The sequence below is a fragment of the Gadus morhua genome, chromosome 4 (assembly GCF_902167405.1).
Source record: "Gadus morhua chromosome 4, gadMor3.0, whole genome shotgun sequence".
In the NCBI taxonomy this organism is placed as follows: domain Eukaryota; kingdom Metazoa; phylum Chordata; class Actinopteri; order Gadiformes; family Gadidae; genus Gadus; species Gadus morhua.
In genome coordinates, this window is record NC_044051.1 from 27,580,786 (window position 1) to 27,608,285 (window position 27,500).

The 27,500-nt window shown below is 42.7% G+C and overlaps 1 protein-coding gene across 2 annotated transcripts in view; it reads left to right on the forward strand.

Moving 5' to 3' along the window:
- Nucleotides 1-1,174: 1,174 nt before the first annotated feature.
- The window catches only part of aamp (angio-associated, migratory cell protein), a 37,308-nt gene continuing 10,982 nt past the window's right edge, over nucleotides 1,175-27,500 (forward strand). The window contains exons 1-9 of one of the 2 annotated variants that reach the window (XM_030353639.1): nucleotides 1,175-1,254; nucleotides 1,390-1,478; nucleotides 2,138-2,281; nucleotides 3,271-3,390; nucleotides 3,536-3,675; nucleotides 12,084-12,225; nucleotides 12,627-12,710; nucleotides 13,098-13,213; nucleotides 18,515-18,609. In XM_030353639.1, coding sequence (XP_030209499.1) covers nucleotides 1,205-1,254; nucleotides 1,390-1,478; nucleotides 2,138-2,281; nucleotides 3,271-3,390; nucleotides 3,536-3,675; nucleotides 12,084-12,225; nucleotides 12,627-12,710; nucleotides 13,098-13,213; nucleotides 18,515-18,609 — 980 coding nt within the window. In that variant the 5' untranslated portion in view covers nucleotides 1,175-1,204. Of the gene's footprint in view, nucleotides 1,479-2,137; nucleotides 2,282-3,270; nucleotides 3,391-3,535; nucleotides 3,676-12,083; nucleotides 12,226-12,626; nucleotides 12,711-13,097; nucleotides 13,214-18,514; nucleotides 18,610-27,500 lie in introns of both variants that reach the window. The other variant, XM_030353640.1, reaches the window with a different exon arrangement.

Below are 27,500 nucleotides of genomic sequence, written 5' to 3' on the forward strand. Positions count from 1 at the left end.
AATATCCTGTGCCTGTTTGTGAGTGTGTAGCCAAGTACCTCAGAGTATTTCTTAGTACACACACACACACACACACGCACGCACGCACAAACGCACGCACGCACGCACGCACGCACGCACGCACACACGCACGCACACACGCACGCACGCACACACACACACACACACACACACACACACACACACACACACACACACACACACACACACACACACACACACAAACACACACACACACACACACACACACACACACACACAAACAGCTTGGACCACATGACTCACACACACTGACAGACGCGCACGTAAAAACGCACATACAAATACACATACAGATGCACACTCGCAAACTCACAGGTACACACAAAGTTAAGAAAAAATAAAGACTAAAATACAGACTCCGATTGAGGAAATCCTCTCTGCAAAAATAATAATAATTATTAAGGCAACAAAACAAAATATTTTTAAAATGTTTAAAATAATCTGATGTTAAATCAGTATGTGTAGGAAAATAGAGAGGGAGATGAATTCCAATCCATTCATATTTCCCCGGGGTGTAATGACAGAAGTTTTTTCAAAAAATAATTGATGTTAAAATCAGCGGACAGTGCGGAGACTGCGGTGTCGACTGGTTCTACAACATGAACTCACTCCACCACGTGACTTAGTGAAGGGATTATAAATCATAATTCAAATTTATAACTCATTTCAAATTTACGCCATTTAAATAATTTGTCCACTCATGTCGCCAGCTTTCACCAAAGATGCGTTTATTCAAGAGCAGAGCTGAATTGAAGGGTTCAAGAGACCATTTAAGACCCCTGGCAGTAACTCATACAGTAACATGAATGAATTGGAAAAACCCAACCGAGGGACTCAATCTACAAATCATGCCAAGCGTCAGGCCTGCATATAATGAAAGGAGAAGGAGTTGGAGATCCACTCAATTCGCTTAACAACTCAGAATTCTCTAGTATGGATAATTGTCTGGCCTTTATGCATACATTCAGTAAATGTATCGGTCAATTAAAAATAAGAAAAACAAGCTAATTTAGTTTGACGCTGACAAAAACCTCTAGCGGCAGGGGAGAGAACTAAACAATCTGCGGTGCACCGCGGCGCCCTCTAGCGGCTGAGGAGAGAACTACATTAACGCCACGTCTACCACGTCATAGTTGCGCGACAGCTTCGTGGGTTGTCCACAATGTACAACACACACGCACACACACGCGTGATGCCGAACATGGGTTCATAGTGGGTGACATGTACTCGTATTTATTCCATTATTCTGCTTAAACTCTATTGACGACTTAAACGTGTAACGGGAGGTAGGTTTGTCTCGTGGGTCAAGTTTGATCGAACTTTAATACCGATTTATTATCAATCCAGCAAAATAATGGATCAAGACTCGATAATGCTGCACGGGGATGAGGAGATCATCGAAGTGATCGAGCTGAGCGACGCAGAGCCCGGACCTGGTATGTGTTCAGCTGTTGTATTTTATTTATTGACAAGGCCTTAAGTGGAGAGCTCCCTATGTCCTTATGTTCCCCTGCTATATAATGTCACCAGTACATCATATCAAACTCCCAGTCACACATCAGACTGGTCATTCCAACAATAGCAACTCAGGAAAGATTGAATTTAACTTCTATGCTCCTGACAGAAACTCAGGACTCAAACTGGAGAAACTGGTCTCAATTGAGACGGTCAAGGGGATGACTGAAGTCTCATTAAATAAGGATTGGTCGTGTTTTAAATGTCTTTCCTAATCGTCCCATGTATATTCTTTGAAATGTTGTTCTGGTTGTTTGACCTACTGTTTATATCTGTAATCAGGGCGCCATTGAAAAAGAGAGCCTTCTCTAAATGGCCTTCCCTGAATAAATCAAATAAAAAGAACTATAGGCCTATAGGAAAAGTTCCATACCTTGTTTTTAACATAACGAAAGACAAACCGTTTACCTAACCTAGGTCGACACAGAAGTATCTTGATCTTGATGAACCTGAGGCGGCAGTCGACTCAAAAAAATCAAAGATTCCTTCCCCATCTCTCTCCCCTTTCTCTCCCTCTCCCTCGCTTCCTCTCTCTCCCTTTCCCTCCCTCCCTCTCTCCCTCCCCTCCCCCTTCCCTCAGATGATCTGGCAGACGACCTCGAGGACGTGGACTTCGAGGACGGCGGCGATGGCGAGGACAACGAGGGCTGGGAGACGGAGGACGAGATGGAGGCGGAGGAGGTGGAGCAGGACGACAGCGAGCTCACCTTCTCAAAACACACCGGTACGACCCCCTGCTCCGGGGGGGCAGTAGCTCAGGAGGTAGAGCAGGTTGACTGGTAACCGTAGGTTGCTGGTTCGATCCCCGCTGCTAGAGTGTCGAGGTGTCCCTGAGCAAGACGCCGCACCCTGACTGCTCCTGACGAGCTTGCTGTCGCCCTGCGTGGCTGACTCCGCTGTCGGTGTGTGAATGTGTGAAGGAATGGTTGTAAGTCGCTTTAGATAAAAGCGTCAGCAAAATTCCGTTTAAATGTAAATGCTTCTCTCCCCTCACTTAACCATACACATCTCCCCAGGATATGGCCCTCACTGTAAAAAAATGGCTGTGAAATCCACAGTGACTTACTACGTTTCTGCATAGTTAATTACTGTTTTATTTTACAGTTGAAAAACTATTACTGTAACCAATTATACAGTACTTGACTGTTACTGATATATTATTATACAGTTACCAAACTGCTACGGTAACCAAAAATACAGTACATAGTAATAACTGTGATTCGTTTTACAGTAAGTTACTTGTCATTTGCTTCCAGTAAGTCACTGTGAATGTCACAGTCCTTTTTTACAACTACTTTACCGGACATGACCCTATTTTACCATATCTAATAATGAAGATAATGGGGCTTAAGTTAAATTGTACTTCACAGGTCTGGATCGGCAATGCAATGCTGCTTCTACAAATACGATGTGATGTTTAATACTTCTGCTGTGTAATACTCCATTTAATATTGATGCTTTTATCCAAAGCTGCTTGCAGTTAATTGTTGGTGTATGTTATTGAGGAGGGGTTAGAGGAACTTGCTCAAGGATGCCTGCAGGTAGACTGTGGAGATTGGGCATCGAACTCAGAACCTGTTGGCTGGGAGGATCACCCTAACCAGTATCCTGCCCTTCATCTTATCAGAATAAAGGGCTACACTGAGCAAATAGAACCGTCTATAATAATCGATCACCCAGTAAACATCAGTACACCTCCGTGGGTCCCTGCAGGCTCCGTGTTCTGCGTGGGTCTCGACCCGGCGACCAACGCCATGGCCGTCACCGGGGGTGAAGACGATAAGGCGTACGTGTGGAGGATCAGCGATGGAGAGGTGCTCTTTGAGTGTACCGGTGAGTTATCCCTGTTCTCTCTCTCTCTCTCTCTCTCTCTCTCTCTCTCTCTCTCTCTCTCTCTCTCTCTCTCTCTCACACTCTATTGATTACTTAATAATGATCAATCATTGATAATAATGGATCAAGACTCTCTCTCTCTCAGGACACAAGGACTCTGTGACGTGTGTGTGCTTCAGCTTCGACTCAGCGCTGGTGGCGTCGGGGGACATGAGCGGAGTCATCAAGGTGTGGCAGGTGGACACCAAGGAGGAGGTGTGGTCCTTCGAAGTCAGCGACCTGGAGGTGCGTCCACGTGTGTGAGAGGGAGCAGAACAGAGTAACATTTTGAAACCTTACGACATTTAAATAATTTGTCCACTCATGTCGCCAGCCAGTATACATTCAGTGGCGCCAACTTCAGGTCAACATTGGGGGGTCATAAATATTTTGTTCAAATGTGTTCCACCAAAAAACAGGCTATAATACTTCTCCAAAGTCCTGCTTTCAGAATTTTAGGTTCAGAACAGTAGTTCATTAGTTATTTACATATTATTTATCTGTATTTGGTTTGATTTATCCCAAAATTGGGTTGTGAACTTGTAATGATGTACGAATTAACCATTCTATCAATTCAGGAATGCGTTTGAATGAATGAATGAATGAATGAATGAATGAATGAATGATCTTTATTGTCAAAGTACAGGTACAGGTAAATCGAAATTTGGGAGAGCTCCCCCCTGGTGCTTAATGAAAAAGAGGACAAGGAACATACATAAACAATATATACAGTATGAGAAAAAAAAACACTTGATATATATCTAACTAAAACTAACACATCTAATATAAATCTAACTAGAAAATAAATAAATAAATAAATATTTAATATAATAATATAAATGAATAGATAAATAAGTAGATAAATAAATAGATTGTTCGAAGGGAATTGCACAGTTCCCCAGTAGCTGCCACATGTTATGTGTGTGTGCGTGATAGTACAAGGTCAGGTGTTGGCAACGTTCAACGCCTGTATGGCCCTGGGGTAGAAACTAGATACAAGTCTGTTTGTCCGTGCAGCCATAGTCCTGAACCGCTTCCCTGAGCGCAGCAGCACAAAGTGTTCGTTACCCGGGTGGGTTGGATCCTTGGAGATCTTGGTAGCCTTCTTGAGGCAGCGGGTGTTGTACAGTTCCTCCAGAGAGGGGAGAGGGCAGCCGATGATCTTCTGGGCCGAGTTAACGACCCGCTGTAGTGCCTTCCTCTCTGCAGCTGTGCAACTGGAGAACCACACGCAGATACAGTAGGTGATGATGCTCTCAACTGAACAGCGGTAGAAGGTCACAAGCAACTCCTCCCTAAGGTGGTAGGTGATGGGAGCACTTTTCCTGATGGGGGTGTACGCTGGAATCAGAAGGATGGACACATGGTCTGACTTGCCTAGGTGAGCCAGCGGTCTAGCTATGTAGGCTAGTTTAAGTTCTAGCCTTAGTTCTATCAGCTCCGTGAGCTGTACGTCCCTCCAGTGCTACCGCAGAGTCGGCAATGGACACCTGGAGCCAGGTTTCCGTGAAAATAAGCACACAGCTATCCTTCACGATGTTGTTAGTTGCAACCCACAGTCTCAGTTCGTCCATCTTGATAGCAATTGATCTAACGTTGGAGAGGAAAATACTCGGCAATGCTGGTTTGTCCGGGCATCTCTTCATCCTCGCTAACAGTCCTCCCCTGCGGCCCCGTCGTTGCTTACGATCCCTTCTTCGTCGCTTGCGCTTCAGATCCGGGACCATGAACCAACTGTCGCCCGGTATCCAGGCGATGTCTTCGGGTATTCCGTGTTCGCCTAGGTACTCAGCTGAGACGGCCCTTTCACTGTGTGTACCGATCCCTAGCAAGTCGTGTCTGCTGTAGGTGTGTGCAGAGCAATTGTCTACCGATATTAAAACTAAAACTAAGACATAAATAAAACTGTACATTAATAAACTAGAGAAGGCACCAGCCGGAGGAGCTCCAAGCCGCGCATCTATGCGCACCGCCATAGCAACCATCCTATTTCACAAGTGCGTCACGAGTGGCGGGGCGCGCCCTTATTTTCCATAAACATGCCCGCATAAATGGGAGTAGGCCTAGCTTAATTGCATTTCAGTCATAATTTAGAAATGTATGGCCTTAAACATTAGCCTACTAGGCTGCTCATGCGTCGCTGCTTTAAAACTTATTTAGTATCGTTTTCATTGGTGCGCTGATAAGCTCACATCACCTCACCCAAGTCTCGCAAACAGCAACATTCTAGGCTATATTATCTTGAGAATAAGAACCACAGAAGAGGCAACATATAATCAGCAGCGTTTTGACAATTAAAAGAGAAACACACGTAGACAGTCATAAAAGTTACAGGCCTTTGCCCGAATAACCATTTTAATATTATATTTACTTTAGCATTCTTTGCAAACGGCCGGTAACGTTTGCAAACTCACATTTTGTAGCCTAACATTAAAATATCAAGTGCATTAATAGAGGACAAGTGGTCAATATTTTTAACTATAACAAATGTTAACATGAAAACGAATTAAATGTGTGCAAACGAACATTCACAGGCAAGAGAAGTAGCCTAAACTTCAATAGGCTACATATTAAACTAATCGGCAATTAATACAATCAGAAATACAGGCCTATCAAATTCCTTACATATTAAAACTCAACAAACTCAAAACTCAACAAGTGCAATTAGGTAACATTATCCTTAAGTAGGATGGAAATGATTCCCCTAAAATGAGAATGTATTTCTCCTCTGGTCACACGCATCTATGAACTCATTTGTAACTTTTTTAGATCAATCTGTTCTGTGCGTCGCTTATGTGTGTGAAGTAGGGCCAAGTGGTTCAGCCTACGAGCTGTCATTGTTCTCCGCAGATAGTCTTCAGTCTGCGTAATCCACCGAATGACCTCTCCGCTGTGCACATTGTGACTGGAAGGGTGTAAAAAAGCTTGACGGTCCTCACAAGCTCCCTGAACAGTTCCATCAACCCAACTTCACCTTTGAAAAATGCCCTGATGTCGTGCATTGAACGTATATTGCGCGCTCTGCACACATCGCCAAACATATCCAGGTGCACCTCCAAGAGGCCCATATTCAAGTCTTTGCTGTCCCACACAGGAGCGCCGGTCTCGCAGTTGATTTTCCCCACCACTGCACGCTTGAAGGGTTCGATTCGGTTGAAAGCCTCAGATGAGAACCGGTTGTTCAAACAGACAATCCAGCTATCGAGTACCTCTAAATGCAGTCTACGAAAGTACTCCTTGGCACCACCAGAGAATGTAGATGCGTTGGCGGCAGTGTCTCCGTCGTGGAGTCTGTGTGGAGCAGTGTTAATTTTGCCAGCTATTTTAGATTTAGTCTTAGTCTTTTGACGAAAATGCTTACTAGATTTAGTCACATTTTAGTCATTGTTTTCCTTTGTAGTTTTAGTCTAGTTTTAATCGACGAAAAGTCCTTACATTTTAGTCAACTTTTAGTCATTACTTTTAGTCAAAATGTTTTCTCTCTTTAAACTAGTTAAATTAGGCTAACCCTATACAGGTCCTTCTCAAAAAATTAGCATATTGTGATAAAGTTCATTATTTTCTGTAATGTACTGATAAACATTAGACTTTCATCTATTTTAGATTCATTACACACAACTGAAGTAGTTCAAGCCTTTTATTGTTTTAATATTGATGATTTTGGCAAAAAAGTCAAGAAAAAACAAAAATCCCTATCTCAAAAGATTTGCATATTTCATCCGACCAATAAAAGAAAAGTGTTTTTAATACAAAAAAAGTCAACCTTCAAATAATTATGTTCAGTTATGCACTCAATACTTGGTCGGGAATCCTTTTGCAGAAATGACTGCTTCAATGCGGCGTGGCATGGAGGCAATCAGCCTGTAGCACTGCTGAGGTCTTATGGAGGCCCAGGATGCTTCGATAGCGGCCTTAAGCTCATCCAGAGTGTTGGGTCTTGCGTCTCTCAACTTTCTCTTCACAATATCCCACAGATTCTCTATGGGGTTCAGGTCAGGAGAGTTGGCAGGCCAATTGAGCACAGTAATACCATGGTCAGTAAACCATTTACCAGTGGTTTTGGCACTGTGAGCAGGTGCCAGGTCGTGCTGAAAAATGAAATCTTCATCTCCATAAAGCTTTTCAGCAGATGGAAGCATGAAGTGCTCCAAAATCTCCTGGTAGCTAGCTGCATTGACCCTGCCCTTGATAAAACACAGTGGACCAACACCAACAGCTGACATGGCACCCCAGACCATCACTGACTTTGGGTACTTGACACTGGACTTCAGGCATTTTGGCATTTCCTTCTCCCCAGTCTTCCTCCAGACTCTGGCACCTTGATTTCCGAATGACATGCAAAATTTGCTTTCATCCGAAAAAAGTACTTTGGACCTCTGAGCAACAGTCCAGTGCTGCTTCTCTGTAGCCCAGGTCAGGCGCTTCTGCCGCTGTTTCTGGTTCAAGAGTGGCTTGACCTGGGGAATGCGGCACCTGTAGCCCATTTCCTGCACACGCCTGTGCACGGTGGCTCTGGATGTTTCTACTCCAGACTCAGTCCAATGCTTCCGCAGGTCCCCCAAGGTCTGGAATCGGCCCTTCTCCACAATCTTCCTCAGGGTCCGGTCACCTCTTCTCGTCGTGCAGCGTTTTCTGCCACACTTTTTCCTTCCCACAGACTTCCCACTGAGGTGCCTTGATACGGCACTCTGGGAACAGCCTATTCGTTCAGAATTTTTTTTCTGTGTCTTACCCTCTTGCTTGAGGGTGTCAATGATGGCCTTCTGGACAGCAGTCAGGTCGGCAGTCTTACCCATGATTGCGGTTTTGAGTAATGAACCAGGCTGGGAGTTTTTAAAAGCCTCAGGAATCTTTTGCAGGTGTTTAGAGTTAATTCGTTGATTCAGATGATTAGGTTAATAGCTCGTTTAGAGAACCTTTTCATGATATGCTAATTTTTTGAGATAGGAATTTTGGGTTTTCATGAGCTGTATGCCAAAATCATCAGTATTAAAACAATAAAAGACCTGAAATATTTCAGTTGGTGTGCAATGAATCTAAAATATATGAAAGTTTAATTTTTATCATTACATTATGGAAAAGAATGAACTTTATCACAATATGCTAATTTTTTGAGAAGGACCTGTATATATGGACACCTGCTAAGTTGTTCCACACAAATAGAGTACTAAAGTGAAAACGTTACGTTGTCCTGGCAACCGGATTTTCAGTTCTAAACAACTGAACGAGAGATTGCGTTCTCCATTGCTTCCATGTGTTGTTTCTTACAAAATTAAAATAAATCAATTTCAAGAGGAGAAAATCACTACCAATCGAAAAATGTCGAGGCGTTCATGAATTCCCCTGGGGTATTAAAAGGAAAAGTTCGTAAACGTTAGTTTAGTTTAGTTTTTTTTTTAATATGAAGACTATCTATTCTCAATATTACTTACATCATTGGTAAAGCAAACTCACAAATCAATTCGCAAAAAGATTGTTCCTTTTCTATAAAAGGTTTGTGTGGCATAGGATTTCCCCTTGTTAATTTGGTTTGTGTAGAACCGAAAATCGGTTGCTATGGAAACGTGACGTCACACTTTTGTACTCTTGTCTGTTCAGCCTTCAAAACAATAGCTGGTAAATTGTGAAAAATGCATTAAACTGTAATCATAAAACGCGGTTATATGCTATAAATCCTATAGTATCTTGGGTACTATAAAGGCTGGGACGAATTTCAAAGTCCACCTTATGTTGAAAGTATAGACCGTGGCGATTCCCATTGAAACGAATGGCGCGGTGATTTTCTTCCAAACGAGAGCCGGTAAATTGTGAAAAATGAATTAAACTGTAATCAGACAACACGGTTATAACGTTAGCTCATAGCTGAGTGGACTATACCTCCCGTTGCCAAGTCGTAGCTAAGGTGCGTCCTATTTACTGGAGGAGTGAACAGTTGCATAATAAACTTACGGGAGGGTACTGATTGGAAAATATCGTGCATTTTGAATGTCCAAATAGCACACCACTAACATTTTCGTCCTGTCTCGTCAACGAAAACAAAATGACATTTCGTCATAGTTTTTATTATCAAAGATCTATTTTTAGCTCGTCAACGTCTCGTCTTGGTCGCGGAAAAAAGGTTGTTGACGAACGTTTCTCGTCATATTTTCTTTAACGAATTTAACACTGGTGTGGAGCAGGCTGCAGAGACTCTGGAGCCTTAGGATCACCTACAGTGGGACTCTGCTGTGCGCCCTGAACCACATGTTGGTAGAACACGCTGAAGGAGGCAGCACTTCGCTTTGACTGCAAACTACAAAGCAGGACGTCAACGTTTTCAACATCAGAGAGCAACAGCTTTGGTGACTGGATAGCTGCGTTAACCTCTTCCTTGGGGTACATGACATCCACCAACAACCGCAATGTAGAGTAGAAGGAGAATTTCCGTAGTTGTTTCAAGAAACCACTGCACTTGCTACCCGCATCACCATTAGACATTTCTGAGAAATCATGCAAGTAACTCGCCAGGCTCTCATAGTTCGCAAGAACTGACTTGACACTGCTTGCGGAAAGAGTCAAACCATGCCAGTCTTTTTGGTGACACTCTGATTGTATTGATCAGCTCTTTGACTGTCTTCATCGCATCTCGGCATATGTTAACCCTTGAAACGGCATCTTGAAAGGCAAGGTTCATGTTGTTGGCATTACAATGCACGTAGGCCTACATTGCCTCTTATTGTATGTCCTTTTCGCGCGCTTGTAAGGCCGACCTGCTCCCTGACATATTTGCAGCCCCATCGTAGCACTGTCCTCTACAGTCTGACCAGGACAGACCCAGTCTAAGCAGGGAATCATTGAGAACGGAAAACAGCGTGTTGGCAGAAGTTGATTCAATTTGGTAAAATCCAATAAAGTCCTCTGTACTGTTCAGATCATTGTCAACATACCTAATGCAGACACTCATCTGTTCGTGCTGCGTGACGTCTGCCGTCTCGTCCACGATGACCGTGAACAATCTGGCCTGTATGTCCGCAATGACTCCTCGCAGGACCTCAAACGCCAGCATCTTTATTATTTCATTTTGAATTTCATGCGACTCATACTTACATTTTTCCTCCCTTTTTAGCCAATTTGCAAGAGCCTCATTATCCTGCGATCTTACTTGTAATGTCTGCATAAAATTGGAGTCGATATCTTCATGGCCTCTGACTGCCAAGCCCTGTCTCACCAGTAGCCGCAAGGTAGAGACGATGACCAGAAGAGCATCTTTTGCTTGGACCTTATGTCCTTACCATATGTCCTTAGCTTTTTGGTCGGACACATGCTGGAGAACATTTATCCAACGCACAAAGGTTGCGTATTTGAAGACAGCTTCTCGATGGCACTTCTCGTGTGCTCGGAATTTCTCTGGCCCTTTCTGAAGTTTGGAAATCCATCGGAGAGGAAGGCTCCCTCTCTCTTCGTGGAAAGCGTCAGGAGATTCCGTTCGTCGCAAGACTGGCACACTTCACAAAAAGCTTTGCCATCTTCACATTTCAGCCATTTAAAAGTGGACAGCCACTCTTCTCTGAAACATCTCGCCAATGAACTTGAATTTTCCTATTTCCTCTTGCGTTTTTGACTGGGACTGGGCACAGGGCTGACAGTCATCTAGGCCTAGCCCTACGTTATGTCGTTAGTGCAGGATGCAGTGACACTGGATACGGTAAGCACAGAGCTCATCTGTTCTTCTGTATTATTATTATCCACTCTGCCTTTGGTGACATTGATGGCAGTGGCATTGGTGGTAGCAGTAGGCCTCAGAATAATCCACTTGACCATTATGTTTTGTCTTTTAATCGCTGCTATAGCTTTGTTTAGCTCACGCTAAGTTAACTCAAACTACGTAAGTGAGTGGACAAAACATATCAAAATTCGCGGGGTCGACCTGTCAATCATTTGGCACTCTGCCAACCATTGGTATGTTAGGAATGTTGCTAGTAATGTCTAAGAAAGATTGGTGGGGGGGAGGGAGGTGGCGGGGCGGGAGGGAGCATTCTGCGCAGCGCAGCACAGCGTTCTCTTGAGCAGCAGAGCATTCTGTCGTGCAGCGCAGTGTTCTATCGCGCTGGGATTATTTATAGGGCCAGACAACGAAAACGTGCCGGTTCACTTCGTTTCAATATTGAGGGGTTATTGCAAGGAAACTTGTGCCCCCCCAGATATGGCACCAGTGTATACATTACATTTACATTTAGTGGATGTTGCTGACACTTTTATCCAAAGTGATTTACAACCATTCATGCACACATTCACACACCGACAGCGGTGTCGACCACGCAGGGTGACAGCCAGCTCGTCGGAAGCAGTCAGGGTGTGGTGTCTTGCTCAGGGAAACCTCGACACTCGACACCTCTAGGCGGGGATCAAACTAGCAATCTTCCGGTTACAAGGCAACCAGCTTTACCTCCTGAGCTACTGCCCTCCCTCTCTGCTCCCTCCATCCCTCCCTCTCTGCTCCCTCTCTCTCTGCTCCCTCCCTTCACACACTTGTGTTTGAGAGGCGAGATGGATTCCCTGAACCTGAACCACATGTATCTGTACTCACTGTGACCCGCCTTGGATTCAACCGCTGAAACGACCCAGGAAGTCAAATGCACTAACGCTAATTCTAACTGTGTGTGCGCCCACCGCAGTGGTTGGAGTGGCACCCCTGTGCGCCGGTGCTGCTGGCGGGAACAGACGACGGGAACATGTGGATGTGGAAGGTTCCGGGAGGCGAGTGCAAGACCTTCCCTAGCCCCGCTTGCCACGGCAACGGGAAGATCCTCCCCGACGGTACGAGAGGGAGGCCCTCAGAAAGATGGTTCTCATTCCTAACATTTAAAAAGTGCTTTTTCTTTTGTCTTTTTATCCGATTTTTTTTTTTTTTTTAACTAGTTAACTATAATCTAAAGTAAATTATAACTTTATTTTATGAGGGATTTTATGGTTTATTTCAAAGAAAGGAGTTTTTGGTTTTGGATTCTTGACTTTTTATTTTCTATTTTCCAAGTGTTTGTAGTCTGGTAAATTGTTTAAAAAAGTGATTCCTCATTGAAATACTATATATATATATATATATATATATATATATATATATATATATATATATATATATAATTTTTTTTTTGTATTCATATATTTAAACTCAGACTGTCTGAAACTCAGGGACTGATGGTATGTGCCTGTGTCTTTAGGTAAGCGAGCGGTGGTGGGCTACGAGGACGGCTCGGTCCGCGTGTGGGACCTGAAGAAGGGGAACTCACTCCACGTCATCAAAGGTGAGGAGAGAGACACTGGGTCAATAAGACAGAATTATAACCCTGCTTAAAACTACTTGTTTGGTTCTTCTTCTGCGATTCTGAGCCTAACGTCCTCTAATTAAGTGGCTTCTGGGGATGTTAACCATGTGTGGATGACGTGTTTTACAACTCTCTTATTTGAACCAGAAAACGTAGAAGAATAAATTGAGCTTTCAATTTGACCTTGAAATATTATTAAACGTTGTTATGATTTATGTTTCTAAATCCATTTGTGTCATTTATATTATTGATAAATGCCTATTTTCCTAAACTGGCAAACTAGCTTTCTGAATATCTATGTCTTTAGTCTAATAGTACGGAGTTGTTTGGATGACCCTAAACGATTGTAACATTTCTGTGCACCAGGTCGCGACGGCCACAAGGGGGCGGTTACGTGCCTGGCGTCCAATAAGGACGGCTCTCTGGTGGTGACGGGGTCGGTGGACGGCTCTGCCAAGCTGATCAATACCGCCACAGGCAAGGTGAGTCTGGGTGACTCAACCTCATCAACTCATTACATAGTGAATGAGTGGATGTCAATTACTATTCATGTTAAGGGGAGCATTCGCTGGATTTATTGTAAGAGTTTATTAACCAACTCATTTTTTCTCTGATACATATTTAAACCGTAACCGTATCCCAAGGGTTTCAGCGGGGTTGTTAAAGGTATTAAAAGGTAGTAAATTAAATTTGCCCAAATTAAGGCCATTAAAAAGTAATAAAAAGTAATAAACGTTATCTGACGAGGTATTATATTTCCAACAAGCCCTATGAGTTTTTCAATTTGTGTAATTTACGTGCAGGGTTATCGCCTAAAATTACTAAAACTTGCATGGATTTATATTTATGTTGTGAGTAGGACCTGAGCGATATCAATGATGTCATGTGGTGCGTGCGCTGAAACAAACTGGATATACCCGGCTGGCTTGCGGCCAAACCACTCCGCGAGTTCGCTTCTGTTAGTTCAAAGTCATTTGAAAGACAATAATGGGGAAATGCAAATTTTCGGACCTCTGGCTGGAGGAATCGATATTTAAAGAATGATCACAAAAAGAACATTTGTTTGACCGGTTGCCATGGTTATATCAGTGTGGTTTATTTGCAGTTGCAGTGTTGATTAGCGATGTTGTCAGCTTACTGTTACATTAAACTGTAATCAGAAAACGTGGTTATATGCTATAGACCCTATCGTATCTGTGGTATAAAGGCTGGGACGAATTTCGAATTATAAATATGTACACTTTATGTTGAAAGTATAGACCGTCGCGATTCCCATTGAAACTAATGGCGTGGTGCTTATTCTTCAAAACAAGAGCTGGTAAATTGTGAAAAATTAATTAAACTGCAATCAGACAATGCGGTTATATGTCATAGACCCTAGAGTATCTGTGGTATAAAGGCTGGGACGAATTTCGAATTATAAATATGTACAATCCATAACGTTAGCTCTCTGGCTCATAGCTCAGCTGACTAAAATACCTCCCGTTGCCAAGTCGTAGCTAAGGTCTGTCCTATTTATGTGAAAAACTTTATATTTGGATTGTAAAACGCATGAAAATATAAATGAATGATATTCATTTATTTTCTTCGGCAAGTGACCATGGTATAAGCGGGATAATGACCTTCGAGGTGTCAAAAACATGTTTGATCGATTGTAATTAAAGGGGACTGCTTTTTGTGGGAGATGAACTCAAACAGAGTATACATTTAATAAGCATGCAATACGAATAAGAAAAGCATAATTATTAAAGTATTTGAATTTTTTTATTATGTTGGCAAGCAAGAAGTAGAATAAATGGGATTATCAGTCTTATTAAAACAGTTTGTGCAACCAACCGCCCAACAAGACATGATTGCGGCTCTTGTCGCTCTCGTCTCTTTCTGCATATGACATGCTCGTAGAGCAGGGAGTGACGTAGACTGATAATCCCTCTATAGGAAGTACACTGGTGTGAATTTGTGCTACGGTATGGATTGTGACGTTACCGTGAGCCCGGTGTGACCGGTAGACCGCGTTTACATGGACACTTCTGATCAGATTAGAAGTGGAAGAACAGCTCAATCGGAATAAAAAATTATCATATATACGGCTCGATAGGAATATAATTCTCTGATCGGAATAGAATTCCATGCGGAATAGAAGAGGTGGTGTAGTCCGCTATAATCGACATGTAGACATTTATTCCGATTGGTTTGGGTTGTGTGCGCGACTACTTTTTAACTCAGAGAGATGGCATCAGCAGCTGCAGTATTTCGCAATTGGTCAGTCTGTACTTTTATGAATGCCGCACTTTTTAAAAAAAATTTGTGCCTGATTCACGTCTGTCTTAGCACTCCGTAAGTAGTCCGGTAACTTATCAACCCCAGCAAGTCCGCTTTCTAAGCAACGTCAACGTCTTTGGCGGACTATTTCTCTGCTGTTTTGGCAAGGAGCCGTGTAATAATGTATAGAACGTCACCGTCATTATTGAAAATAATACCCTTCAGGGCGAAGCAAGGCACCTCCGCTTTGCATCGCGGTCCGGTTTGCCCTGTCGGGGCTTATTTACCCGGCGTTCTGTACTGCAACTTTATCCCTTACAAATATCGTATAAGTCCAGACCAACATAACAGTTGTGCGCGAGAGAAATATGAACGTAATCTTGCCACTTTTGTAAATGCCATAGGCCTATATACAGTACATTCGGATTGCATGATAGGAATAGATCTATTCCGATTAGAAATCTAATTGGATCAGAAGTGTCCAGGTAAACCTGGCTAGTGTTGTGTGTAACGCGTTAGTACGTGGTACTTTTTCATGTAATTATAACTTAACTTCAACACTGGACACAAAAACTCTCTCTCTGGCACTCTCTTTCTATGTCTACTTTGTGACATATTGATTAAAAACTATGGACCAAGTCCTGTTGGGACATCTTGATTAATCCAACTCCTATGGTCTCTCTCTTGAAGTTGTGCTGGTATTAAAAAATATGGTGAAGGTATTAAAAAAGTTATTAAAAGGTAGTACCGTAATTTTCGGACTATAAGCCGCGCCTTTTTCCCCATTTTTCGAGTCTGCGGCTTATATAACGGTGCAGATAATCTATGGATTTTACAGGTTACAGACGAGTCCACCGACTTTAACTCTATCGGTGCGGCCACACCAACCTGACGCTTGATCATTGTGTGGTGGTTCAACGCTTCCAACGCGTCAATGCGCCAACGCAGCTAGATGAGTCCATGTCCATGCAAGTGAACGGAGCGTTCCCTCTTCGTCATAACTATCAAACCAAACATCCTTCACATTCACCGAGCGAACATTATGAAAGTAAAATGCACATTTCTCGCTAAAAATGTTTCCATAAACGCATTTAATGGCGTAACTATGTTACTATTTCCACCCAGAATAAAGATAGTCGTCGGCCGTGGCTGCGCTGGAGTCCGAGGTAGGAACCCCAAACTCCGCCGTGTTTGGGTGATAGAGCTTAGATCGGGTTAGATTAAATAATCTCTGATATAAATAACAATAATCGGGTTAAATAACTTCACATGGTGTGTCTGGTGTGTTTCCAGCATTCGTAGTGTTGATCAGCAGAGAAATAGTCCGCCAAGACGTTGAGGTTGCTTAGCATCCAGACACTCTGTCCATGCAAGTGAACGGAGCGTTCTCTCTTCGTCATAACTATCAAACCAAACATCCTTCACATTCACCGAGCGAACATTATGAAAGTAAAATGCACATTTCTCGCTAAAAATGTTTCCATAAACGCATTTAATGGCGTAACTATAGTCGTCGGCCGTGGCTGCGCTGGAGTCCGAGGTAGGAACCCCAAACGCCGCCGTGTTTGGGTGATAGAGTTTAGATCGGGTTAGATTAAATAATCTCTGATATAAATAACAATAATTGGGTTAAATAACTTCACATGGTGTGTCTGGTGTGTTTCCAGCATTCGTAGTGTTGATCAGCAGAGAAATAGTCCGCCAAGACGTTGAGGTTGCTTAGCATCCAGACACTCTGTCCATGCAAGTGAACGGAGCGTTCTCTCTTCGTCATAACTATCAAACCAAACATCCTTCACATTCACCGAGCGAACATTATGAAAGTAAAATGCACATTTCTCGCTAAAAATGTTTCCATAAACGCATTTAATGGCGTAACTATGTTACTATTTCCACCAAGAATAAAGATAGTCGTCGGCCGTGGCTGCGCTGGAGTCCGAGGTAGGAAACCCAAACGCCGCCGCGTTTGGGTGAAGAGTTTAGAATAGAATAGAATAGACTTTATTTGTCATTGTGCATTGGATACACAACGAAATTTGTTTGTGCAACCACTAACAAAAGTGCAGTTGTGCTGGGTGGAGGGTAGGAGTGAGTGTAGTGTGATTATTAAGTTCTGTGATGGCCCTGGGGATGAATCTGTTCTGCAGTCTGGAGGTGCGGGCTGTAGTGGCCCGGTAGCGCCTGCCAGAGGGTAGCAGGGTGAAGATCGGGTTAGATTAAATAATCTCTGATATAAATAACAATAATCGGGTTAAATAACTTCACATGGTGTGTCTGGTGTGTTTCCAGCATTCGTAGTGTTGATAAGCAGAGAAATAGTCCGCCAAGACATTGAGGTTGCTTAGCATCCAGACACTCTGTCCATGCAAGTGAACGGAGCGTACCCTCTTCGTCATAACTATCAAACCAAAAATCCTTCACATTCACCGAGCGAACATTATGAAAGTAAAATGCACATTTCTCGCTAAAAATGTTTCCATAAACGTATTTAATAGCGTAACTAAGTTACTATTTCCACCCAGAATAAAGAAAGATGACGCGACGCTTCAACGCGTCTACGCGCCTATACCAATGGTTCCCTATGCAAAAATGCCGAGTTTGGACGCCCCTAACGCGAGTAACGCGGTTGGTGTGGCCGTACCGTATGGGCTCTATGACCGGGGCGCGGACCGGAGGAGTGCAGAGGTAGTGGGGACAGAAAATGCAGCTGCAATAGTTTGCTGACCTGCAATAGGTTTCATCTTTTTCTTTGGTGGCATTTTTGCGTTCTCTCTTCTCTGCCTGTTTCTCGAGAAAAACGGGATCTCGTTGGAAGCGCGATGTATGCACAGGCGCCGTTTGGGCATAACAATATGGCGGCTGCCGTTCAATGTAGTTTTCATCACCACCACTGGATTATGTTTCATACATTTCATTACAGCACGTCCCCTAAAACGTTACAACATAATTGACACGAATGAGCACAGCATCGAGCAGTGGAAACGTGGGTTTATTTACTATGAAGTTCGTATTTTTAATTGTTGAAATGAAATCAGCGGTGACGAGCTAGTTGTTTTGGTAGCGGCTAAATTAGCATGTTGCGATACTTTGTACAGGGGATCACGTCTGCGCCGAGTAGATGCGCAGAGGGTTGAAACAGCGCTTGTCCGGTCTGCTCACAAGAAGGTTTCTTTGGCCAGTTACTGTGATTAAAGACGAGTTGTTTAATGTTCACAATGTATCGTTTTTCATGGGGAAAATGAGATGCGTCCCCGGGACGCATGGATAGTGAGTTTAGTGCGTCCTTTCAGATTTTAATGCGTCAGGGACGCAGGACGCGTACTTAGCAACATCACTGCACCCGCGGCTTATAGTCCAGTGCGGCTTATCTATGTACACATCATTCAATTTAGCTGCTGTGGCTTATACTCAGGTGCGCCTGAGTATAAGGGACTATAGGAGTCATTTTGTGTTTTGGTCCATAAGCCTCCATTTGTATGTATAAAAATGTGTGTGTGTGTGTGTGTGTGTGTGTGTGTCAGATGGTGAGTGTGTTCTCCTCTGACGGGCTCAGGGGCACTGGGTCCACCAGCCAGGAGGAGACCAACTCTGTGGAGTCCGTGGGCTTCTGCAACATGTGAGTAGTGCACGTCAACACTGTGCACGTTTACCCAGTGCACGTCAACACAGTGCACGTCAACACTGTGCACTTGTGTGTAAAAGGGTCTTGATTTTAGTAATATAGTTGCGCCTAGCAACAACTGGTAGAGCAAGGCATTAATACTGCCATGTTAGGGGTTTGATTCCCACTGCTCTGGATAACGGTTTTCTTTTTAACAAATGAAACTAGACCTTGATATAATATGGAATTCAAGATTTTGGGGATGATTTAATGATGAAAGATATTTTTATGTATCTTTTGAATATGTATTGTTTAATTACACTTGGGTATCTTGCTGGCCCATATACATTTTTTAAAACATTTCTGTATAAATCTATTCAAATCATTTTAATTCGCCAATTCTCGTGACGGTAATTTTGATATACGTGTGTTTTTAATAAGGCTGGGGGTAAACGACTATTTATTAAACGATTAATCGGGGGATTATTTTATCGATTAGTCGACTGATATAACGACTAATTGAACGATTATCTATTTTTCTGTTGCTCGATTAAAGGTCCCACAGGGCTCTAAAGTGCGACCAATTTGGTCGCACATGCGATCTAATTTCTCAACGGTGCGACTAAAAAAAATCTGAGGTCGCACCGGTGCAACCAGCCGTTCAAAAAGAAAAAACCTCTGCGACTCTGAAAGGCCCATATCATGGTCTAAACCAATCAGAGATAATGAAGAGCGGGACCCCCCTCTGATTGGCCGTGGTCCCGATATTCCTGTTTATTCTACTTCATTTAAGAATACTCGTCAGAATTTTGCGATTTTCACAGGCTACAATATTGCATCTGTCAGTTGTCAAATTTGCTGAACAAAATGTTAAACTTCAATAATTGTTCATAGTCAACTTATATCGTGCATTTATTTAAGCTCTCAACAGCATAACCATACAGCTTCGCCACATCGGCGGGAAAACACGGCACACGCAAAGTAGGCTACATCCATGGAATCAGCCGTTCAAAACCAGTCTGCATGAATCGTATGACAACTGGATGGCAGGGGATGCGGACAAGGTATACACCGCAGGGGAGAACATGAGAGCCCCAGCTCGCCGCATAGTAGCCTGGGTGCTTTAAGCATGGAATAAGCTGGATACGGAGTGTGTGTGTGTGTGTGTGTGTGTGTGTGTGTGTGTGTGTGTGTGTGTGTGTGTGTGTGTGTGTGTGTGTGTGTGTGTGTGTGTGTGTGTGTGTGTGTGTGTGTGTGTGTGTGTGTGTTTGTCACTCTGTTCGAGCCTGCATGAGAGTTCAATGTTGTCATTAGCTGTTACGTCTTTCTGACCAATCGCAGTTCAAGGCCGACCTGGGCTGTACCACTTCGGGAGGGGGCGCTCAGTTACTCCCCTCTAGACAAAACCGAATTGGTTGCGACGTTGACCCGGCGCCGCCCGAAACGTTAACAGGCCACGGGGAATTCTCCCAACTCTCCCGATTACCACTCTGCGTGTGCGTGCCTGTGTGTGTGTGCAGGCGTTATTCAATTGCCTGGTAAACATATAGGCCTACGGTAATATTCATACTGGTTTAAATAATGCATTTGATAGTAGGCTATTTCCCATCGTTGCTGAGCAAGAGTTTTGTTCGAAAGTTCAGTGATATAAAACAAATAATAGCCCGGGCTATTGCCGATTCGATTACGTCGACGCATAAATTACGTCGACGCGAAAAATGCGCGTCGATAAAAAAAAAAAAAAAAAAAAAAAAAAAAAGATGGGCGGCGCCGGAGCGTAGTAGCAACGCGAGTGGCTCCCCAGACTTTCATAAGTGCAAGGCGCCACGCACTCGTTCCTCTAAGTATGGGAATTATTTAATTTAAAAGGAAACGATTCCGTGATATGTCGTCTTTGCAAAATGGAGAGGACTTTCCATTCTAGCACCACGGCAATTCACCCTGAAGAGGCGCCACCTGGTAGCAGCTGCAGATGACCGAGCACCGTAGAATTGCATTACTTTGAACTATTATTTTGGAATTTAAAGGCAATAAACATGTATTGAAATGTTAAGGAATTCATATTTTATGTCAATCAACATGTATAAATTGCTATTAGTCAATTAATGGGGAGATAATCGAATCGAATCGGACTGAAAAAATGAATCGTTAGATTAATCGATGCATCGAAAAAATAATCGCTAGATGAATCATTTAAAAAATAATCGTTTATCCCAGCCCTACCTGTGAAACTGCAGTGTTGAATGCGATATGGTTGACAATTTGGGTGCACCTAACTTTTGTGCTGGTGCACCTAAGAAAAAAAGTTAGGCGCACCAGTGCAACCAGTGAAAAATGTTAGTTTAGAGCCCTGTCCCATGACATGAAAATCTCACTTTGGGAGGTTTTCTAACATAAATATGAGTTCCCCTAGCCTGCCTATGGTCCCCCAGTGGCTAAAACTTGCGTTTGGTGTAAAACTAGCACTAGCTGTTCTGCTCGCCTTTGAAAAAACGGAGGCTCAAGCGCGCTGATTTGGAATGTCTGTGCTCATGACGTCATCAGGAATCTCAGCTCCTCCCCTTACTCTGCCTGGCCCGCCCAGAGACGTTGGCCCGCCAATGAGACTCGACCGTGCGAGCGCAACATGTGTGTGAATACACACACTGTAACGCAAGTGTTTCTTGTCGGTTCTTTGACGTGTCTTGTATTTCCACAACGAGACTGTCGTGGGGGTTATCTGAGCCATGGTTGAGAAGGAATTGGGGGAAAGGAACTTTGGTTTGACTCGCTGAAGTACATGAACTGCGACATGCCGCCGGTTGCCGCGATGCACCATCGCCCGGCAGCGGTCAGCCGGCAGCTGGCAGCGCGCGGTTCAGTCGACTTCAAGTTGATGTGAAAGTGGAAGAACCAGAGACGTCGCAGAACCCGACAAAGTCGTTTGTGATTCATAATATCGTCTGGAGGCGCACACAATATGTTATATGACATAGATATCTATGTATTAATAATAATAATAATAATACATTTAATTTAGAGGCGCCTTTCAAGACACCCAAGGTCACCTTACAGAGCATATAGTCATCATACATTATTTAAAAAACAAGACATTGTGTAAAAATAAATAAACATAAGCAATAAGAAATAAATAAAACAAAAACAAGACAAAACAAAACAAAAAAAACAATCAAAACAGTGATCAGTTAGACGTTGTGTGCGAGTTTGAACAGGTGAGTTTTGAGTTGTGACTTGAAGGTTGTAATGGTGTCTGATTGTTTTATGTGTGGGGGGAGGGAGTTCCAGAGCCTGGGTGCTGAACAGCTGAATGACCGGGCACCCATTGTAGTGAGTCGTGTATTATATGATATTATTTAGATATAGAGCTCCAGGACTGTAACGCAAGTGTTGTACACTTCCTTGTTATTTGGATAACCGTTCTGCTGTTGGTGTGATGGCGCATAACACGTCGGACTCTCGTCTCTGGTATTTCTACAACGAGACTCGTATTGGGGGTTATCTCAGCCAAGGTTGAGAATGAATTGGGGGGAAGGAACTTTGGCTTTGACTCCCTCAAGAACATGAACCACGACAAGGAGGAGAAAGGGATCTTTGCCGGGCAGCGCTTATGCACCTCCGCCTCCGGCGGTGGTCCCTCAGCGGGGCTCAAGCGGGAGACATTTGGCGGAAGCTCAATGTGCGACTGGCTCGGAGTGGCTGTAACTCTGCACCACGGCTGAATTTAGGGAACGTCTTTGAATACTGTGTTAGTTGCCCACTAATACCTATATTAAAGAATACATAAAATAGCATGTCATGGGACCTTTAATAAAAACCATAATGTATCTAAAATAAATACCAACAAATTAATAATGATAATATAAAATCTTAATGATATACTTTATTTAACAACAGTTTTGCACAGCAAAAAATCTTCTGCTTTACACAAAATAAAATAGTTTCACTGTTGTTTCACTAAATGAAAGGCCAGCCCGTTTACTCTTTCACAGTACCAACATAACTCTTGTTCAAAAAATTCAAAAGTTGTAGTGCAAAAAAAACTCTGTGCAGTGCACAGTAGACATTCCTGAGTGTTTAACACAATATACAATTCCTGTTTTCAGTGTAACAGTCCCAACATAAATCTCTCCTGTACAAAAGATCAAAAAAATGCAGTGCAAAAACCAACACTGTGCAGTGCACAGTACAGACATTCCTGGGTGTTTAACACCAGTGTTTCCCCTATATGCTGAAATATGACCACCGCTGCTGAATTTATTTTTTTTAATAAGAGGAGAGGAGAGCTTCTAACGGAGGAACTTCCGCAGATTCGGAGTTTGCGGTTAAATGGATCATCAGTGAAACATCGTTGCGACACAATTGAGTGTAGTAACCCAGAGAACCAGCTACAACATTGTTTTCATCCAAACGAGCCGTCTTTAGCAGAGGTCGCGTTAACCGACAAATGTCCGTCATTGACGGATATTTTTTAACTATGACGGAAAAATCTGAAGGCAGTCCGTCATTTTGACGGATTTTACAATGACCATTACCAAATATAAGAATAAAAATCACAATTGAAGTAACAGGCAAGTTGTGACAGTTTTCTTACTCTACATAAGCTTCATTGCCGACAACAACTTTCAAACTGAGCCGAAGTTACGGCAGTTCTGGTGTTCAGTGGGTCGATACATTGTAGCCAGCTGAGCAAGTGTTCAGCTCCATCGCGCTCAAAGCCATGCTCCGATTTAAAACCATTAGCACAGTCTGAGATGTAGCCTAGGCTGCAGTAGGCTAGGCAAGTCAGTAAAAAAAAGATTCCCCGAAGAGCATCTGGGAATCATCGCAGATCTCGACACCGTGCTCAACGCCTCGCGCTATCCTACAGCTGACAGCGCGTTGAAGACCCACGGACTAGAGGCATTGGAGCGCGTCTGTGCCCACTACGGGTCACCGCGGGGTGCAGCTGCACCACTGGTTGAGAATGACCGCATGCAGAGGGATTTTCTCCCGATGAAGAGAGTGCTGGCAGGGTCGGGAAATCCCTCGTTCAGGGGCTCCTGTCGGCTGCTCATCACTTCGCGAGGGGAAATATTTCCCGATTTTAGAGCGCTGGCTGAAGTGGCGCTGGTTATCCCAGTGTCCCAAGTGTTGCAGCTGAGCGCGGATTCAGCCTTCAAAATAACATAAAAACCGCCACGAGAAGTCGTCTGTCGGAGGCAAAGACGCAGCATCTAATGACAATCGCCTCGGCAGCAGTATCCATCGATACGTTTGATTTCAAGCAAGCAAGCACACTTTTCAAATCCATGCGGGCAAGAAGGAAAGTTTGAGCTGCCTACAGAAGATTACCAAGAATTATAAGTGGACTGTTCATTTTCACTATAATTGTCTTCGTTCAGCTAAAAATAGCCCATTACAGCCCATACATCGTTCTATGTTAAGGCACAACAGCCGCAATGTTTTAAAAGCGGAAAAATCGAGTTCTCGCCGTCAGAAAGAAATGCATAAATAAATTATTAATTATTATTGAAACACGCTTGTTCTGTGAATTATTTTTTTTAATGAAAATAAGTCAATAAAAACAAGTGAGGCTATTGAATATAAGCATTATAGCTTAGGCCTAGGCCTATATTACCATTTAAAAGTTAAAATAAAATGACAGATAATAATGGACAATGACGGATTTTTTACGACCCTGTCCGTCAAAATGACGGACAATGAAAAAGTCTAGCGCAACCTCTGGTCTTTAGCGAACGGGGAATTGCATTGGCTTCTACGAGCAGTCGGCTTTCAGCCGCGAGCTTAGGGACCGTCTGCGAAGTGCAAAACTGAATTGCATTGGCTTCTACGAGCAATCGGCTTTCAGCAAGAGAGTCTAGCTGCAGACATCCACCCACACGCTCCAGACATCCACCCACACGCACTTCCGCTGCAGACAGAAACATCCACCCACACGCCGGAAATCGGATAATAAAAAATAAAAATCGGAAAATAAAATAAAAATCGGGCGTTACGTAATGTGTTTACATAAATGAACGGGCGTTAAGTAATGTGTTTACATAAATGAACAAAATAAATTAAGTTATAAAATAGGATTAACGCTTCCGGTTTTGGACAGAAGACCTGACACTCGCTGTTGACTTTAAGCTGGAGGTTATGGCTCTTCTCTTTCTGTAAATACACACACCTTATTCAGAATTCCCTCTGTTGTACTGCAATCATCTCAATTTAATATTTGATAGGACACAAACTGATACTCGTATTGTAAAGCTGAAGGGCATCAGAGATTGAGGCTAATAATTATTTTAAATACTATGTATGAGTGGACAGGAATAGTTAGAACAATTCCCCTTTAGCTTCACCTTTTCTGACATATTTATATTAGGTCTAGCTATGTTACATTCTGTTGTCTTAATATCATAAGGTTCGACTGCATTCCAACATAATTTATCATATGTTATTAGCACTTTTGCATTCCTAAATTCTTACTCTGAACCATCATTCATTTAATATCTGGCTCTAATTGTCTATAATATTGTCTTACCTTGTGCTGCTGGACCACCTTATTTGCCCATATTTAAATACGACAAACTCAAGTCTGTGTTTTAACTTAGCTCTGTGTGTTACCAAAGTGAATAAGTAAAGTCATACAAAAAATCTATATATTGTAAACGTTATAACACTTTATTAAGAACACTCAACAGATAACTGAACTCAGAACCTCAACACACACACACACACACACACACACACACACACACACACACACACACACACACACACACACACACACCCACACACACACAGCAATGTCACTGGCTGTCCATCCAGCGACCCAGAAACATGGCGTTGACCCGAAGATCCTCCTCAGCTGCCATGTTAAGGAAGACCTCCATGTCTTCCTGAAAATCAAATGTGAAGAGCAGGGGATACTTTTCTTCTTCATCAGTTGAAGAACGTATCCTTTCCAGGAGCTCCTGCTGTTCTTTTGCGTCCATATTCGGAAATGCGGGCTCGACCACCTTCCCCCTGAGCAAACCTGCATTCTGACGCAGCCAGGCAACTCCAGCCACAATGTTGTCAAGTGGCCCCTGTTTAATGGAAAATGAAATGCCACGAAGTTGGAATCATTTAATATTCAATTATATTTTTTTGGCAACCAGTTAGTTACTTAAACTAAGACTTGGAACTGTAAGGTTCTACACCCCGGACTGCAGACAAGCCCATCCAGATAATAACACATCAAATTAGACAACAACGGCACTGTGGTGGGAAACATAACTGGAGGGGGTAAGTCTGTCTACAGAGAGGAGGACCTGAAACTGTTGAACACTGAGTGAGTTGAACACCAGAATAATTTTGTCCTCTTTAAATACTTAAAATAATGAAAGACCATCACACCTAGGAGGATGGCACATTCTTTACAAAAGATTATTGTCATGACTGAATGGTGGAAGATTCAGGGAAATTATCATTGATCAATGCAGGCAAAAGATAGAGGAAAATAAGTCAGTGACTTATAAAAGTAAGCAGACAAACATTCATAAATATTGTCTACAGACATGTACACATACATTCTTATATTCTTTCTACACACATACATATATCACCTTTAAATGTTATGGAATGTTTTATGTGGGATTCCAGGTGGCACTGAAGCTTCATGTTTACGGTTGGTTTAAAAGTTGGGCATAGGGGGCAGTGGAAAAGTGTGCAGCAAGTTGTGCAGCGTTTGACTTCTGGCTTTGAATCATCCCTAAAAATCGAGTGATGCATATACAAAAGACAGAAAAAAAATGTTACAATTGATGTTGTAATTGTAGAAAAAATTAAGATCAAAGACGATAAATTCTCACAGCACAGCAAACTATTTAAAAGCCGCTAATTCAGTAGTGGTTGTAGTCTAGACGAAAAAGGCTGAAATAGAAAAACGTAACATTTATTAGGGGTGTGCAGCAATTTTGTCCCTTCAGAGCATTGTCCCTTATATGCCAATAATAGTTAAAGTTGTCCCCAACTTTAACTATTATTGGCATATAAGTAATGATGAGATATATTTCTACCTCATACTGTACTTTACATCTGTTTCTCTCTGTCATTATATGTTTTATGAACTGTCTGAGCCCCAGCACCCTATTGACTGGGGGACATTGAACATTTAGAATCTGAGACAGGATAGTAGGCTATTACATAACAGTAATTCATTAACTTTTATCCGTTTTATTACATTTTTCATCTCTTTTACCCCTTTTAACTGAACTAAGTGCTATGATCTCTTAGTTATAAACAGATTGTATGAACTAAACAGGCAGATCGAATATTTAACGATTGATTTTGTCTATTGAATAATATCACACTTCTCAGCCACCGCTGCGGAGATGAACAGCTGATGGGTGCAACTCTAGTTAAAGCGAAACGAGCTGCTTCAATTCAATTTGTGCTAATTATTTTATTACAACTTAACTCTGTTTTGGACTACAGATGACTGTCAAAAGTCCAAATCTTAAAATCGTTTACAAAAAACGTTACAAAAAACATTTGCCTATCTTGCAAAAATGACACCTAGTTAGCGTTTGCCACCGTCAGTGTGGATTAAAACAACAAATGCTTCATATTGGTGTAACTTTCTGTTATTTGTTTGATGAAAAAATCTAAACTTAATGAAAATAATAGATCGGTAAAGAAATGCAAGTCTCGTGCATTTGTATTTGTATCGCTGTGTTTTGAATAGTCACCTACCATAACCTCCAAGTGCAGCTGAGCCGAACGTCACATCTTCGTGCAGTGAGTCCCGTTGTTACACCGAATTCTGCGACCCACCGAAAAGTGTGACCCGAGGGGGCGCTGTTGAATAATGTGCAACTCGCGCTCCAGACATCCACCAGCACGCAATTTCCGGCGTGTGGGTGGATGTTTCTGTCTGC